Source organism: Misgurnus anguillicaudatus, chromosome 5 (assembly GCF_027580225.2).
Source record: "Misgurnus anguillicaudatus chromosome 5, ASM2758022v2, whole genome shotgun sequence".
Classification (NCBI taxonomy): domain Eukaryota; kingdom Metazoa; phylum Chordata; class Actinopteri; order Cypriniformes; family Cobitidae; genus Misgurnus; species Misgurnus anguillicaudatus.
The window spans coordinates 7,524,864-7,543,790 of record NC_073341.2 but is presented as its reverse complement, the minus strand read 5'-3'; the positions used below and the strand labels follow the sequence as shown (position 1 = coordinate 7,543,790).

Sequence of the window (18,927 nt, the reverse complement as noted above, 5' to 3'; positions counted from 1 at the left end):
GTGAAAATAAAGAGAAATTATGAGTGCCACTGAATGCAACAATGATTTGTTTTTTCTCTCGCGTACATGCGACAATCCTGACAAAACATGACAACATTTTCGTGATCAAACATAAGCTTTCTTTGTTTCTCTGTTGATAGACATAAAGCTTTACTGGGGCACAGGCCCCCCCATTTTGTGCTGAACTTCTATACAATGTCCTTTGCTTAACCCACTATTCTACAGTGCAACAGTTACTGCGAAATATGTATTTACAAATATTTAAGTATAATCTTCATCATACCTAACATTATTAACATGTTTGGAGGCATAAATGGCATAAAATGTTTAGAAATAATGACAGCAGAGAAATATTTTCTACATTATACAATAATAGCAATGATTAATAACTTATTTTTACAAGAATATTTTATGACTGCTATACTAAATAATCTCAGTCACAGTTACTGCTAACTGTTTATGCAGTGTCCTAGAGTTAAATATTAGTAAACTAAATATTAATTTCATATCTGAAAATACAGAACAGTATAACATATACATATGTGGATTTTCTCAGCAACAATGCAATCCTATAGACTTGACAAAAGGTTTTCCTGACATTTTTCCTCTAATGTTTGAGACCTGACTGGGTGAGGATGTAGTTTGTCTTACCTCCCTTAAACTCATCATGTCTCCTTTCTGCTTCCCTCTCCCTGCTTTGCACAAAACATTTCTTATGTCCATCTACAGAAACCAAACATTACCCAGTCAAAATAAGATGATCATTATTATTTAGAAACGTACTTCTCGTCATGTTTTCATAAATACTAACTTGCGTGGCGTCACCTATTAGATGCAGTTGCGCGCACGGATGAACGCAAAGACGCACGTGGACATGGTTACATGCATGCACGCGTCAATGCGACTACTTCGACGCTTTTACAAGCGTTAATTGGGTAACTACATTGCATATAGATCTGTTTTTTCCACTTTGTAAAGGAATACAGTAGTTAACTGCTAAAATTTTAACTTGAGATTTACAGATGGGCACAAAAGATTTACACTGCGGCACGTGCCCCAGTAAAAGGGGTCTAGCAATGCCCCTGTCTTTCAGTCTATCCTCCCTGCTCTGCCTGTTCGTTCTATTTCTTCCTTGTGTTTTCTGGTGGACGCGCTCAGTTTGTTTCCATGATTTCCCATGCTGGTTTCGCGGCAAACTGCGCGCAGCCAATTGACGTATGAAACATCATCACGTAGCATTACGGCACAGTGTTTATGGGAAATGTAGGAAGTACTGCCAGAGGGATAAATGACCGAGAACAGAGTTTTATGTATCATGCATGCAATGCCTCATGCATTACCGGCCAAACTGGCTAGTACGTTTTTATTAACACCCGCCAAAATGAATTTTAACCCGCATTTGGCGGGTGTTAATTTAGAACCCTGCTTACATTGTATGTGAGATTACATTTGCATTCAAACCCGCGTTCAAACTTTGTTTTAAAAAGTAGCCGGGAGTATAATACATAATATCCAAACAGCGCTGTCAAATATCGTGACGTCATTTGGCTCGCTTGTTCCTCCAATGACTTAATGGAAAAAATTGATAGACAGAACGTGTAGCCAATTAGATAACGGATCCAACGATCTTTGTGTGACGTTTTATTTCCTGGTGTGGAAACGGCATTTTATTTGCTAACATAAGGATAAATAATAATAAGAATGATTGTGTATGCATGTAAACAAAAGACTTTTATTTTGGGGCTGACTGGCACTTAGAAAAGGTACTAGTCTTACAAAAACCCTTGCAAGTACCTCATTTTTGGGCCTATTGACTTCAAACGTGAAACATCATTGGCATCATTGCATTTCTAGTTTCTGGTTTAGTAATACCACCCTTTTAGTGAAAGTAGGTCTTTTCATGGTTTGGGCCAGAGTGGGGGTGCTTTTCAAGAGGTTAATTGAGGTTACTGCCTCTTTAAGATAAGCACGGACCTGGAATTTATACATAAACTTAAGACATAAACACATTTTTATTAGAAAAGGAATACTGTGGAGATCATTTTGTTTGCAATGCATGCACCCTGTCAAGAACAGAAAGATTTTATGTTCGCTTGCTTTTTGAAACACGTCTCTACATGTGTGCACTTTTGAGTTCACTTAAACGCGCGTGCGCACACAGAAGGAGGGGGAATTCCAAACGGCGCAGGATAAACAGTCGCTTCACATAAAAAAGAAAGCTGCTTACTTTAGTGCCTTTTTGTGGTTAAATTGTTTAAAATCACTTGAATATTAACATTTGCAAGCCTTTGAAATATGTGCAAATGATAAACTTTTCCCTAGTTTTTAAATTTGCGTATTAATCAGCGAATCACATACAAGTTGAACCAACTGCGATCCGTCACAGCACTGATGAGATGTCTTACCTCTATACTGGGCTTTCTTCTTCTTCCTTTATCCGTTTTCGTCTCTGTAAAACGATAGCTCCGAATTCTTGTTAAATCTGTTAGTATACTGCCAAAAATTACTTTCTCACTTAGTATTTTTGACTTGTTTTCAGTAGAAATATCTAAAAATTCTATCAAATTTAAGTGAATTTGAAATGTTTTGTCTAAAAACTAGTTATTTTCTTAGGTTTTTTGCACATCAAGAAAATACATCTTGATTTAAGAATTTTTAGATATTTCTCCTCAAAACAAGTCAAAAATAAAAGTAAGTAAGTCATTTTTTGCAGTGTACAGTCTATCGCACGACAGCTTTTTCCCATTTAGACGCCTGTGTTTTCGCTGACTTCACACTGTACACTCATTCTGCCGCTCTGTCTTTTGCCACTCAGTGGGCATGTAACCGCGGTCACTTTCGCCGAAGGTGACGTCACGTGCACACCCCCTGCGGTAACGCAATACGCGTCTGATCTGAACTTTACTTCCGGTATCAGTTTTTTTAATGGTCTGACTTTTTGCTAAACTGAAATCTTTAACAAATACCACGTTGAAAATAGCAAGTGTTTTGGTTTCCTAGATAATCTACATGTCGTTTATTTTGCTTGGTATATAAATAAACTACGTTTAAAGTACTTTGTTGTTATTTATTCTTAGCAGAGTTTACCAGAAGTTATGTGTTGACCACGAAAGCCGCTTGTTTATGTTGTTACTGCTGAATCCATCTATAGCAATCGTCTGCCCTGTATGTATCGGCCTAACTGATCAACAGATGATGCCATCTCTACCACCTGCCATCTGGCCATTACCCACCTGGACATTAAGGGCACATATTTATGAATGTTCATAGATTTCAGCATTCACCCCAGTCATTCTTTTACACCTGATTTAAAAGATGTTAGATATTTGAACCAAGAGATATAAATGTTCTATAGATGTATATATTTTTTGACTGTATTAAAAAAGCTTTTATCATATAGACCTGAAGCTGTATAAAGCAATGAATGTGTTACTGTTGTTATGCTGTAGCTTTACTTAGGTTCAGCAAATGCTCTGTCTGCATGTAACCGCCATCTTTACAAAAGAAATTACCAAAAACACACATGAAAGCTGCATATATAAAGTTACATCGATAAAATCATTAAACAATCCACACAGTAGTTTGTAAGCTTTTATTTCCCATTGTTATAACAGTATGACGATCAGATTCTCAAGACTTTCTCTCGCTCTTGTTCCACTAGGTACCACCTGGGTTTCTTATATATTGGACCTTCTGTATTTTGGTAATGATGCTCCAGATCGCCAGACTTCACAGCCAATCTACATGAGAGTGCCATTCCTGGAGTCATGCTTTCAGGTTATTCCAACAGGTCAGAGATCACAGTATAATTCACTTCACAAGTTAAAAGGAAAAAAAAAAATTCTCATCCTCGTGTTGCTCTAAACCTGTATGAGTTTCTTTATTCTGTTGAACACAAAAGAAGATATTTTGATAAAAGATGGTAACCACAAAACCACTACGGAAGTCAACGGGTACGGTCAACTGTCCATCATCATTCAGCTCTTTAGTTTTATCTCTTTTGGTGGTAGCATATTGCTCATTATATAACAATTATTCTAGCTAATTTAGCTAAATTTATAGACATTAATGCAATATTATTGTGCAGTTGAACTCATACAGTAAGTTTACATTGCAATTCATTAAGATTGCAATTTATTTTTAATTAGTTTTGCCCCGAACAAGCAAATTCACAACAGATGTTTACACAGCCACAACATATAACAATTACTAAATTTAGAAAAATAACCCTATTCAAAAGTTAACATACTGTACACCTGACTATTAATACATGTGTTTTATCTTTTCTTTAAATTCATGTACTATGTTGTTTTGTGTATCTTGATTGTACAGCACTTTGGCCTGCTGGTGCAGTTGTAAAGTGCTCTATAAATAAAAGAAGTTAAAGGAATAGTCTACTCATTTTCAATATTAAAATATGTTATTACCTTAACTAAGAATTGTTGATACATCCCTCTATCATCTGTGTGCGTGCACATAAGCGCTGCGACGCTTCGATAGCATTTAGCTTAGCCCCATTCATTCAATGCTACCGTTTAGAGATAAAGTTAGAAGTGACCAAACACATCAACGTTTTTCCTATTTAAGACGAGTAGTTATACGAGCAAGTTTGGTGGTACAAAATAAAACGTAGCGCTTTTCTAAGCGGATTTAAAAGAGTAACTATATTTTATGGCGTAATAGCACTTTTGGGAGTACTTCGACTCGCCTGAAAAGTCCGCTCCCCTTCTCCCTCTCATAATGGGAGAGGGAGGGTGTTACTGCGCTGAGTCGAAGTACTCACAAAAGTGCTATTACGTCATAAAATGTAGCTCCTCTTTTAAATCCGCTTAGAAAAGCGCTACGTTTTATTTTGTACCACCAAACTTGCTCGTATAACTACTCGTCTTAAATAGGAAAAACGTTGATGTGTTTGGTCACTTCTAACTTTATCTCTGAATGGTACCATTGAATGAATGGGGCTAAGCTAAATGCTATCGAAGTGTCGCAGCGCGCTCCAGCGCTTACGTGCACGCAGACAGATGATAGAGGGATGTATCAACAATTTTTAGTTAAGGTAATAACATAGTTTAATATTGAAAATGAGTAGACTATTCCTTTAAGTGTGTAGTTACCTGGATGATCAGCAACTGTTTATGTTTAATGAAAATCAGGATCTCAAGGTCCTGAAAAATCTTTGCTTTTCAGCAATTTTCTGTTAATTGCCCATTTAAGCCCAAAGAATACTCTCGTTGTCCTTGTCTGTACAACACCTAAATGGTGGGATTTGCTACCATCCATACAAATCCGTAGTTGAGTATACTTTGAAAGCTGTGCAGACATTTAGTATTGTGCTCCAGAAGCTTCTAAAGATATTTACATGTTTCCCAGCAGAAAGTATTACAAGAAAATTATACTGATTGAAACTTATTATGTCATTATTATGACTAAGAAAGTCTAAAAATGTTAACCAAACATTTCGGAAACCTTTCCCAGCAAGTGGTGTAGCATGACCAGATATTATGTTGTGCCTCTGCACAAACATAAAAAGAGCAGCACTGAGCCCAGCAGCGTCTTCTTCTCAACTTAAAGGCGCTCTAAGCGAATCTGCGAGACTTCAGTTGTTGTTGATGTTTGAACTGTTTTCAAACAAACGGATAGCTAACTCCTCCCCCTCCCTTCTGTGCTTTCATGAATGCGCCCCACCCCCAAATCCTTCTTGTCATTTATTGGCTGGAACACTTTGTTTTGTTTCGTGGTGCTAGGTTTGGCCACTGTGTTTATATTGAAGTTTATGGAGCCTGGGCTGTCTACAGAGATCGCGCTTTTTTTACAGTTTGATCAGCAGCCAGGCAGCAAGCAGATAGTGAGGAGATGTTTGCTGTATGTAACAAAAAATGTTTTATGGTCTAAAACGCGTGAATTCGCTTAGAGCACCTTTAAATTGTTCATAACTGCCATCTATTGTTCAGTCACGTGTCTTTGTGGAGACTGTCTAATGATTACGCACAGTGTAGAAATTAATTGCTCATGTCCATATTTGTCCAAGTTCATGTCTCTTAAAGAGTAAACACTTTTCTTACATTTGAAAATACTTTTCATTAGTCAAACAGGACCAGTTTGACCAGCGTTGGTAGGCAGTATCCACACGTGTTACCACAGTAGCAGTGCCACCGTCAATGAAGAAAAAGCTTGGCAAGTTTACCCACAAACAAAGAAGAAGAACAGAAACTTGTTGTGTATGTTTTGAGATGACCAGCAGTGATGGAATAAACAGTAACTAATGTTGCAGTTTGAGTTAAATCACTCCTCAACTTGGTCCAAAGTTCAACGTCGCAAATGAAAATACCTATGATGCAGTATTTTAACCTGACGGGAGGGGACTATAAATTGGACTTTACTGTAAATGGTTGCTTCAGTCCAGGTGAACTTGTTTATGTGTATTTGGCGCCACCTACTGCATTTTTGCGGGTCTACAGTATGATTGGCATGTAATCATCTAGACTAGAATGTTTAAGATGTCTCCTGATATGAAACACCGGATTCCACTCATTGGACTCCTTCCAGAATGTTTGAAACGTTTTCTTAATTAACACACTAACAAGCTGATGAACTGAATCAGGTGTTTTATATATGGAGACATCTAAAATGTTCTGGGAGGGGGGGCCCGAGGAGTTGAGAACCACTGATCTAGAGCTTGAATATAATATGACATAGCTTATTAAGGTGCATTTTCGTGAAAAGAATGTTGTCTTATATTATGGACAATAACAATGGTTTGAAGCTTCAGCTGTTACTGTATTTTGTTCTGGCACTACGTCAGTAGAAAGCACAATTTCAAGCAGATATGAATATGAATATCTTTAACGGACAGCTGCAGGATTTCCATAATAGGCAGTGAGAGCAAGTAAGCATCAACCGGATCTTGCATGCTTTTATAGCTAAAAAACAAGTCAGCCACAAACATGGGAGTATTGAGAAAGAAAACTATGGGAGCAGTATGTGAGAGAAAAACATGTTTTTTATGTTTGATCATGCAAGTTTAGGTTAGATAAGACATTAATATACAGTTGGCAGTTGTGTGGTCTAGTCGAATCATCTAGTGTGTGCATTCAGAGATTTATAATTTTAAAAACCTGTTGAGACTGCTGTTATTATCTGTGGTCTCCTACGATTTCAAAATGGGTTAAGATTTATAAATCATCTAGTGTGTGCCAGGCCTAAATCACTTTGGCCAAATAGTCTGTAAAATCATTAAGTTTCCTGGACAGGAATTAGACTAGTCCTAGACTTAAACACTTTTGAGAGCTCTCCAAACTGAAAACAACTTGCACTGACATATCTTAAAATACATCAGTGCCCTTTGTTTTTCCTCAAAATGCACACAAGTAATGTTTTTAGTAAGGCATGTTTGTTAAAACTAGTTATATTTCCTAATTAAACTAAGGCCTAGTCTTGGATTAAGCTAATCCTGGTCCGGGAAACCACCCCTAAATGTTAATTTCTTACTTTCAGGGACAGAACTAGCTGATAATATGAAAACTTCTCCTCGCCTCATCAAAACTCATCTACCTGTTCAGCTGGTGCCTAAGTCCTTCTGGGAACAGAACTCGAAGGTATATATACAGTACTGTAGTATATGATTTATTTGTTACATTTTTGATGTAAACAACTGGTTTACATGGATGCAAGGTCAGAAAACACCTTAGTTTTTTTATAATATGCATTTTCATGATGCTACTCTTCTCTGGTTCTGTATTCTCACGCAAACCTTGGGAGGTATTCCAGTAGTAAATGGAAAAAGATGACAGAAATATCAGTATTGAGAATGATAAAATCCTTTTTCAGACAGTAATGCCCGTCATGTGACAAGATCTGTGTTCTTGAATGGCTTGGTTTTGTTGGTGTAAAATCCACATTATCACCATATGGGCAGATATAGTTTTTAATTTTTCTTTTTCAGTTCCAAGGCATCGTCACATACCTCCTCATCAGTCATACAGAGTCCCATCTCAAAGTCACTTTTTCAAATTTGGATGATATAAATGGCATCATACGCATTGTAAGACATTCCTGACTAGTAGCATTCTGAAATAAAAAAAACACTCTGATTATTTCTATGCTTATTAATTTTGATGCAGATCAATTCCAGTCATACTTATACATTTCAAAGGATTCACCCATTCCACAGAATTCACACAATACTGTCTGTCAAGCTTATTGTCCTCTATTTATAATTCTAATAGCACCTATACCCCTCACCCTACATTACAAAACATTATCACCTGGCCCTCATGCAGCAAACAGATATTTGAGAAAACCCAGACAAGAAAACAGGACCAGATAAGTATTTTTGATAAATAACAAAATACAGATAGTTCCAAATGTTGCTACATAAATAAACTATGATTAAAACTCAAAAATATTATCACAGATATTTAAAATCAATATTATATTTTGTTGCTAACAAAAAAAAAGATTCAAAAAGTAAATTTTGCTACCCTTCAGACCCAACTACAACAGTGACATAACAAGCTCAAAACTTAACTTGAGTGCACACAACACAACGTACAAAACTACATATTTTGCAACAATTACTAACCACTTACAACAATTAATTCATACTTTCAGGTTGTGGAATTGATTTAAACTTGGATGACTCGTTTCAGCGACTGTATGCTGCATTCACACTATATGCGGCAAGCTGCGAAATCGTTGTGTGACATTTTTGTCTTGTAGTGAAAGCGTTTTGTGCAGCACTCAGTGCAAACATATTTATCTTTGCCGTCTGCCGTGAAGAGCCGTGTCCATGGAAGTAGCAGGATTTTGGGTGCACAAGCAAGGCGTGCAGACCGACTGCAGTTCATTTCTGTAATCACCCCCCTTTTGCCGGTTTGAATGTTTTCTTCGGGTGGGATGTCTATAGTGGTCACTGCCCTGTGTATTTGAAGTTGTAGTGGTATGCTAAATTTGAACTAAAAAGCAATAAGGGTTTTAAATTACATGTAATAGTGATGACACAATTTTGGGATGTACGTTGTTCCCTTCAATATGACAGATTTTAAATACAAATATTAATAATATTCCAGAAACAGTACTCATATGCTGCTTTTTGTCATAACTATAAAGTTGGTTGGGATGTGTCTTATCAGTGGTCCTCAACCTTTCTTGGGCCAGCGCCCCACACCCATCCATTATCCAGCCTCCTTTCTGCCCCCCAAGAACATGTAAACACCCTCCTTTCAAAAATCTTGCTTCCAGCACCCCCATTGAGAAACACTACTTTAAAGGGACAGTAAGTAGGTTTTAAGTGTTTTATTGATCAAAATAATTGTCTTTATTCATAAATATGTCCTCGTTGGGGTCAAATGATTAATAATCTGACTTTTCTTTGTAAGCTTAAGCCCTATTCGGACGGGATTAGTTTTATAGGGGGACCTCTGAGAAAATCGTGCTTCTCAGAGGTCCTCTGTGTTTTTAATCCCGTCCGAATCGGCCATGTCTGTGTTTTTCTCTGAAGACCTCCGTAAGAATTCCAGAGCAATTTACCTACTGTTTTTCGCCGAACTCAGAGGTCCTCTGAGAAATGTAATCCCGTCCGGATGCAAATGTCTGTGTTTGCCCGCAATATCTTTTGAAAACGCGGTTCATTTCATATTTTGGCCAACGTGATCTGCCATAAGGTCTTACTAATAAGCGTATATTGTATTTCCTGAGTCCCATTCATTCAGATCAGGCACGTGCACAGATAGGGCTCAACCTGTGCAGAACACATGCCCTTTTTGTCCTTACACTCCGAAGTGCCCTTGTTTTTCTAGAGGATTTGATTAGATTTTTTTCTTTAATAAATCAATGCTATTGGTAACCCTTTACGTATGTCTGTCTGTTTTAAAATTATATTTATCAAATAAAAGTTATTACAAAACAAAATCTTTTTGGATCCCCTCAAACTGTCAGTCAAACCTCTTAACTCCGCCCCCTGACGGATCCACAATTCAGTTCGGCAACGCATGACTTCACCCATTAAAAGTGAATGGGAAGCGTTAACGCTGACGCCCCGTGTGAATGCGCCGTGAGTGCAACGAGCTGAAGTTCCACAGCAGAGCAGCTGAACGTCTTGCAACGGTAAATAAATATCTTGTTGTTTGAGTACAATGCCGTCTCATTACAAAAGAAACACTAATATGTCCATAACGGCGCATGTTTTATAAATTTGAGCAGGGCCGGTTTAGACGAGATTGGGCGAGTGGGCAATCAGGGAGACACCAAGGGCTCCAAACTGTGACCAAAATTATTTTTTGACACAGCGCGAGCAGTTTTCACTGCTGTTCACGCATGTGCAGGGCACCCGTGACAACAATACGGAATGCAGGATCGGGTTTTTACCGTTTATTTGCATGACGCGTCTCAGTCGTTTACCGATGGGTCTACGCAGCCCGGGTGAACTGCGAGAAGATGCGCCCGCGCGGGTTTAAAATTAAACATCGCAGAGATGAGAGAGAGAGAGAGAAAAAATGTCTAGCATACATTAACACCAAAAACATTACAGATTAGAAACACCCAGTTAAGGAAAACTGTGGATAGAAGACGAGAAACTTGTAAAGGATACAAGTATGTATATTGCCCTGCCACTCATCTCATTACAATAGGCTATCTACAGTAAATTATTATATGTATGTATCTTATGCCTAGAATTAGCCAAGAGGGCTGTATGATTTTTTAGTTCATAACTTTTTATTCTGAAATCAACTGCACAAAGTTAAGTCTGTTTAGTATTTTTCAGTAATGCAGTTATTTTGGGAAAATGTGAATAATTGTAGGCTGATTTAAGATGTGCTCAAAATGTTCTGCTTGAGCTTCTAACATTTTCTTTCAGGGGCTACAGTGCTCCAAATCACCAAAAAGTTAGCCCTGAATGACTAGACAAAATTTTTATAAATTTTCATTGCTGGCTTATTTTAAGGAAAGTGTAGTTCACGAGAGAGAACAACCAACCTAAGTGCACCTTCAAGAGACCAACATTCCTGGTCCTCAGCACAGTTTTTGCCAGGTAGGCAGATACATGTTGGATATGACATACATAAACATGTTAACCAAATAATAAAAATTGGCTCATAAAACCAAAAAGAATAGCTTTTTTCCTCAAACATATTTTTATTTAACTGTATGTATGCAAAGCAGAGGAAAAAAAGAAAATTAATATATTACACAATTAAATAAGAGGGAGTACACAAGAGCAGTTCACAAACACATGACTACAAATAGGCCTAATACAGACAAACACCCAGGAGGGAAATTGTTAAAGCCAACTTAGAAGGCCAGATATCCTAATAATGCCAAGCTATCATAAAATGTCATTTTTCATTCATTAATAGGGAATTTTCAATCATTAATAGTAAATAAATATAAAGTTTTTAAGACGATTATTATGTGCTATTTATTTGGAGGGGGTGCCCTTTTTCAGTTTCAGCACATGCCCCTCAAAAGGTCTGTGCATGGCCCTGATTCAGATATGAATGTTTTTTCGCATTCAGCTAAATAAAATAATTAAATCAAGACGAGCTGAATATCATACACTGTTAAGACTGGCCACTGTAATATCATTAACGTTATAAGAAACTCTGTTCAAAGTTGTTCAACTCCAGAATGGTAATGTTAATTAATAAAGATAATAAATCGTTATTAATCATTATTTCTTCATTTCGTTGGGTTTATTATAAGCAGACAGTTATATAAAACACTTAGGCTAACGTTACTTTAGTAGGATTTGTATATTTTATTTTGATTTGTTAAAATAAAATGAATAAATTACATGTTCTGTCATAATTTTACATTTAAAGCAAAATATTAAACATTACAAACACGCGTATCCAGAGCACGTGCTCTTCTGCAACGCCCAAATGCATGAAACAGACACTCCCATCTCTGGAATAGCCTGCATCATTTTAATCCTGTCCGAATCGGTACATAAAATCACAGATGTCCTGGGGGACACGTTGAAACTCAAACGTTGTTTGGAAAAGTAATCCCGTCCGAATAGTGCTTTAGAATTTCTTTTCTTTACTTACATTGAACAGGTAAGTCCGAGGAGGCATCCATGTCGTTCTGCCATATTGATAAACTATAATAGCAGAGAGGGACAAAAAGCAGTAGACTACGTTTCCACAACGCGTTTTCATTCAGAACACGTGAACCAGCTGAAACGGACAAGGAGATCAGTGATTACATAACGGCTACCGTAGTTGCAACACGCATTTGGAAAAGCAAGGTGCTAGAGAGCACTATTAGTTTAAATGCAAAATACAATTTCACCACTAGATGGGGGAAAATCCTACTTATTGTCCCTTTAAGAGAGAAACACTACTTAAGATAATTTAAAGGGGCCATGAATTTGTCGATTTCATTGATTTATACTGTTGTCTGAGGTCTACTTATGATGTTTGCATGGTTTTTACATTCAAAAACATCAAAAGCAATAAGTAATAGGCTATTTTGTAACATGGATCAGTGGCTCTCTGGAGAAATGGTTCGTTTGAAGGGGCGCATTGAAGACCTGGACGTAAACGCCCACTGCTATGATTGGACAGCTTCATTTCCCGTCATTACAAGTGGGGAAATGTTTTAAAAACAATGTGTAAAAATAGCAGCCGAACACATATATGTTTGAGCCACAAAAGATTCTTGGTGCTAAAGATGATACACATAAATGACAATACGTATAGTAAAGTAGAAACAAAACTTTAAACTCGACGTGACTAAATTACCCTATACAACGCAGTAAGCGCGCATCAGAATCTAAACAGCTGCTGGTAAGTCTTTATCAATAACTTTGTATATTTCTATTGTGCTTGTAAGGTTGCTCTTACATACACGTAACATTACATACCACAGTTATATGATAAAAAAGCTTTGTTGAGTGTTAGACCTTTCAAACACAACTTGCCTAAAAGTCTGTGTACAACACAGTAAGCGGGCATCAGAATCTAAATTGGACTGGCAAGTTCTTCCTTATCACTAACTTTGTATATTTCTACCATTATATTACAGTCGTATTGTTAAGTGTTGTACCTTTATTAATCGTTTAATGTTTTTAGTAAATTAAAACAGTCAAACATACGTGTTTAGACGTATTCACGTGTGTCACGCGAACCTGTGCGCGGGGCTACAAAAGTGGTCGTTGGGCTTGGGGAGGTGCTTCAATTCTACTCTGACGTCATATTTCTCCGAATTCCTCACCTGGCTGTAATACTGGCTTGGTGCCAAAAACAGTTATATTTCAGTAGCATGGACGTTTTCAGTTCTGAAACTTGCAGGATGTTCATTTAACTATGATGACCTCTTATCAAGTGAAAATTGAGTATTTGATTCACGGCTCCTTTAATGTTTTTGCATATAAAAGAGTCAGTGTCTTTTTAAGTTTGCTTAGTTCTTACAAATTTTAAAAACTATAAAACATTACACTACCATTTTATCAAAATGTGTAGGCTTTCATAAACAACATTGCTGATTGGTCTGTTCAGTTATGCTATATTGACATTTCAATTCTACTGAAAGAAAACCTACCAGAGAGGTATTTTGACAATTTCAAAGTGTTGTATTTTAGGTACTGGTAACATTTGGTAATCCAACAAAATGCTTAAGTTATGTATTTTTTAAAATTTTGTTGTGGTAAAATGTTAAATATTTTGTTGTGATAAAATACTTTTAAAATGTAGCTTGAACCTAACTGCAAATGAAATTTAACAGTGCAAAACATTGATTGTTTTAAAAACATTTAATTGGCATGATTTGATGTTTAGTAACATATAAACATACTATACATTATTTTATACTGTTTATTACACTGCATGCAACCTTATTTTATCAATTGAAGGTGACACTAAAATAAACAGTGCACAAACAGAGGTGTTCAGTATAAGTTGTGTTATTGTGTGAATTCATGATTGTGTGTATGAATCGTCCTATATCATCATATGTCGTAATTTTTTGTCATTAATTCCAGGTTGTGTATGTAGCTCGTAATGCGAAGGACAATGCAGTTTCCTATTTTCATTTTGATCGAATGAACAAGGGAGAGCCTGAACCGGGAGACTGGAACAACTTTTTACAGAAATTTATGGAAGGAAAAAGTAAGTTAAACAATTGTTAAAGTAAATTGCAATTGAATCAAATTGGTCGGTACAATAGACCCTTTTTCAATTATTAAACATTGTGACGTTTTTTTGTAGGTGGAGTTTAGTTGGAGGCAGAAAGATCGCTGTCTGTTTCACTACGCTAGCTAGCTGTTTCACTACGTTAGCTAGCTGTTTTGTTAATACCTTACAATAAGGTTATATTTGTTAACAATAGTAAATGCATTAGCTAACATGAACTAACAACAATCAGTATAGTTTTACATAATTTACTAATCTTTGTAAATGTTTGTTAATGCTAGTAGAGTTATTCATGTTAGTTAATGGTGTATAAATGTCTCGGTTACAACTGTAACCTCTGTCCCCTGAGATAGGGAACAAGACACTGCATCATGAAAAGGGAAGAAAGCCACAACTTTCGCGCATCTGAATAACTGTCAAACTAGCCTGTCTTATAGGCAGGGAGTGATGACGTCACAAGTGCCACGGATACCAGAAGGTATAAAAGGGAGGTGTAAAAAGTAGTGCATTTCAGCTTTTAGAAAGTGAACCTATCTCAGGGAACAGAGGTTACACTTGTAACTGAGATGTTCCCTTTTAAGGGAACTCAACGCTGCATCATGAAATGACACTTGGGGGAACGAATGCCCACTATGCCATAAGTATTTGTTTCTGTCCTGTTGTGAAGATGTTTATGCACAGATCAGGACATAAGAACCTGGTTACCAGGTAAAGGAGAGAGGCCAGATAGAAGGCCTGAAAAGATTAGGGTTGTGTATCGGCAAGAATCTGGTGAAACGTATCCGATACAAGGGTTGTTATACAATTCAATGTGGTACATTGCAATACTATAAACAAGGCAATGTGCTGGGATATTTCTTATTTTGGGAATAGAATATACTTTTAGGAAAGCTGTCATCAAAAACACACCACCATATGCAGCAAACCTTAGCAAAAAATATTTAACTACTTGTGTGAACTTGTTCCAGAGTGAGTTAAAGGAGCATTTCACCCATAGAAACATTAATCTTTATTGAAAGGGTGTCATTTTTGTAGTCAAAATGTTACATACATTTCGAATTTGGTGCCTATTTGACCGAGAAAAGGGATGTTTGTAGTCTCACTCCCTCAACAAAGACATTGGACTTCCTGCTTTCAATAATGCAAAATGATGATTTTTACATCAATGAAAGAAGGAAGTGCAACACTGAAATCTGTATTTCTCCTGTCTCGGTGGCAACTGAGGAAATGATACACGACCATTCAAAAACATGACTGGGATTCTAATTATACAAACCTTAATGCAAATGGGTGAAGTGTCCCTTTAAGGTTGCATTTAAGAAGGATTGTTTACATGGTTTAGTTGTCAGTTTGTTTACAAAAAATGTTTAATTAAGTTGTTTACAAAATTTGCACAATAGAAAAGGTTGTGACTGCATTTATTCTGATTTCTTTAATTCATTAGAATCATAAGTGCCACCGCTTTGTAAACAGCATAATTTTGTGGGGCCTTGCTAACCTTAATTAATACTAGTGTGGAGTTTTTCTACATTATTCACTCATCATGACTGTAAAATGGGACATTCTAAGTCAATCTACTGCAGTACCTCTCTGTCAATAGAAAATTTGGTTAAAACCCTGTCATGCATAAAAAAAGTAATATACATGTATACATGTTGCCGTTTTCCCTTAAAATGAAAGAACAGATCCTACACTTTAAATTTTTAGCTATATTAAGTTGTTTAAATATATTTGTAGAAATGTATGTCATCTGTGAAACACGTAGGAGCAAAAAATGTTGAACAAATCATAGATCTTGGTCCGAACGGACGTTGCCTTTTTTGTTCCTCATCCGTAAGCATAATTTGAATGCCACCGCACAGCCTGTTCACACAGACACCATACGTCATCGGCGCGTTCATGTGCGCTCACCTCCCATCTAAAACAGAGGGAGAATGGCAAACTTTCCTGCTGAATTAACAACCTGCACAGGAGCCACAAAACGAAAGACATGTTTTATAACAACAGCAGCAAAAACTGTCTTGATCAGCAAAGAGCAAAAACCTAAATTAACATCGGTAACTTTACTGCTTTACCACGAGATGCAAACAGCTGCAGGAGGCAAAGGGTCTGAAAGGGTCGTTGCACTGTTTATTTTGGTATGTTGGTTATTTTGGTAATGTTATTCACTTTGTGCTGCAATGTTTTCTCACTGGTGAGTGAGACATGAGATGTGGGCGTCTGATCTGTGCGTGTTCATGTGTTCTGAATAAGAGGCGTGACTTTGGATGGCGATTTGAATGGAGGGTGGGAGCGTGATTTCATTGCTAGTCGGCTACTGTTAGCATTTTCAAAATTAGATACCCTGCCTTTAAAAGTCCTCGTTGAATACTCTTAACATTTTTGGACCTTAAGACCTTTTTAAGGGTTAAGATGCTTTCTGAATTACTTTTTTTTTACTAGGATATTTTCTTTCATTTTAAAAAGTCACAGAGAAATTGTTTAAACATCTGCATTAACTCCACAGAAGTGTTTGGTCCGTGGTATGACCATGTCAGCGGATGGTGGGAAAAGAAACAGACATATTCTAACTTACTGTACTTGTTCTATGAGGATTTGGTTGAAGTATGTTTCTTTCATATGGTAATATATTTTACTTTTCCAGACTCTGTGTCTAAAGGGCAATTTGTTGAATTATTTCCTCAGGACACAGGACGTGAGGTGGAACGTTTGTGCTCTTTTCTGGGATTAGCAACTTCAGCTGATGAAAGAGAAAAAATAACAAAAGGAGTTCATTTTGATGCCATGAAAAACAACAAGATGACCAATTATTCTACAATCCCAGTCATGGACTTCAAGATCTCACCCTTCATGAGGAAAGGTTAGAAAACATCATCTACATTTGTCTGACTGTAACAGAGGGTTGTGCCTTTCAGCTGATTCACTTCTCTTTGTTTGTGTTCAAAAGGTAAAGTTGGAGACTGGAAAACTCACTTTACTGTGGCACAAAATGAAGAGTTTGATGAGGTCTACAAACAAAAGATGAAGAACACCACTGTCAAGTTTAGGACAGAACTTTAATGCTTGCTGAACATAGCTCAACAATATTCTTTTAATTGACATATATATTTTTGTTTAGTTATGTTATAGTTTGTTATAGTTATCATTAAAATTATTGATTTTTCTTTTATGCTAAAAATCACAAGTATATGTAAAGATCATGTTCCATGAAGATATTTGGTAAATTTCCTACTGTAAATATATCAAAACTTTATTTTTGTGAGTGGATGAAGCAAAATTGTGATAAAATTGGCCAGAAACTCATCTGCAAACTTAGCTTTGCTAACATGTTCCTTTGGGATTTCCCATTCACGTTTGGTTTATGTAAAAGCTTACAACTTCCCCTTTTCAGTCCACAAGGTCATTTCAGCAGTAAGCCAGTAGAGAGCGCTAAAATAAACCTTTTCATTTGTGATGTGTGTTGCTAGGACTCCTTTTGGACTTTGATCTTTACATCCGTTTATCAAATAATTTTTAATTTTTTGCACAAACTCCAGATTTTCAAATTGTTGTATCTCAGCCAATTATTGTCCTATCCTAACAAACCATATATCAATGGAATGGAAATCTTATTCATTCAGCTTACCAATTATGTATAAATCTTAATTTAAAAAAGTTACCCTTACGACTGGTTTTGTGATCCAGGGTCACTTATATATTCTGAAGCATTTGAATACCTTTTCAGGAACATTAATGTAAACACAAATAAATGATGTTTGAATGCCACTCAAAAAAAGGTGTTGTATTTATTCTTTAGTACTTTATTGGTGCTATTTTAAGTTTAATAAATATGTACTGTTGCTTGTTGACAATGAGGTTTTATCTTTAGCATGTTTGTATTAATATCATTGGCTACAACCTGATTTGCATCAGAATAATACATTTACCTGCCATGTTGAAAATCTATCTATACAAGGACACATTTTAGGCCTAAAGGACAGAGAAACTGATCAACCTCAAAATTCTGCCAAACTATTTTCTAAGCTATAAATAATTAATCTTTGGATTTGCTAAACTTGCACTTTCTGTCTTTGGTCTTTCTAGGTCTTACACTATTTCAAGATACTTTATCAAATGGTAATACCACAGTAGGGTCATTATACAGAAATGTCAATTTTTGGCATGGCATGATGTCTTCAAATGTACTTATTTTTCCAACATTTTAACTTAATCCACATTATTAGATTACCCTTTGACTTTATGAATTCACATAAATTACAGCTTAATGAGTTATTATCTTTTTTGTGCCTTTATTTTCATTGTGTTAGGAAGGTAACACCAGTGACGGTAACACCGGTGTTTTTCATGAAAAAAATGCATTTTACAAAATGGCTGCTGCAAGGTATTAAACTACATGTTGTCAATCATAAAATACTCTTTACTAAATACTAAGTTATTCTACTAAATTAAGTAGTTTAATCCATTTGTTTTCTAGTTTTTTTTTTTTACAATTGCTTACAATAAAGTAGGTCACACTTAAACTAAAAGCTTCATATAAAACCACACGGTAAAAGTGAACATTTCTGATAAATGAAATGGGACAGTGGACTTAGCATGGGCATTTCTTTATCTTCAAGAAATGGGAAGAATGAAGTTAAATGATGTCATCAGCGTGATTATTATTTACAAAATAAAAGATTTTTGGTAAACGATAACACCAGTGGCAGAATTTTGTTATATATGCTTATTATATATTTGATAATTTTTATTCACAATTTTGTTTCTTTGCCATTTAAATCATATATTTGATAGTTAT

The 18,927-nt window shown here is 36.2% G+C and overlaps 1 protein-coding gene across 1 annotated transcript in view; it reads left to right on the top strand.

Moving 5' to 3' along the window:
- LOC129414912 (cytosolic sulfotransferase 3) overlaps window positions 1-17,983 on the top strand; it is a 42,629-nt gene extending 24,646 nt beyond the window's left edge. The window contains exons 3-8 of the mRNA XM_055169028.2: window positions 3,662-3,790; window positions 7,495-7,595; window positions 13,982-14,108; window positions 16,639-16,736; window positions 16,818-16,992; window positions 17,080-17,983. Coding sequence (XP_055025003.2) covers window positions 3,662-3,790; window positions 7,495-7,595; window positions 13,982-14,108; window positions 16,639-16,736; window positions 16,818-16,992; window positions 17,080-17,192 — 743 coding nt within the window. The 3' untranslated portion in view covers window positions 17,193-17,983. The remainder of the gene's footprint in view (window positions 1-3,661; window positions 3,791-7,494; window positions 7,596-13,981; window positions 14,109-16,638; window positions 16,737-16,817; window positions 16,993-17,079) is intronic.
- The last annotated feature ends 944 nt before the right edge of the window (window positions 17,984-18,927 follow it).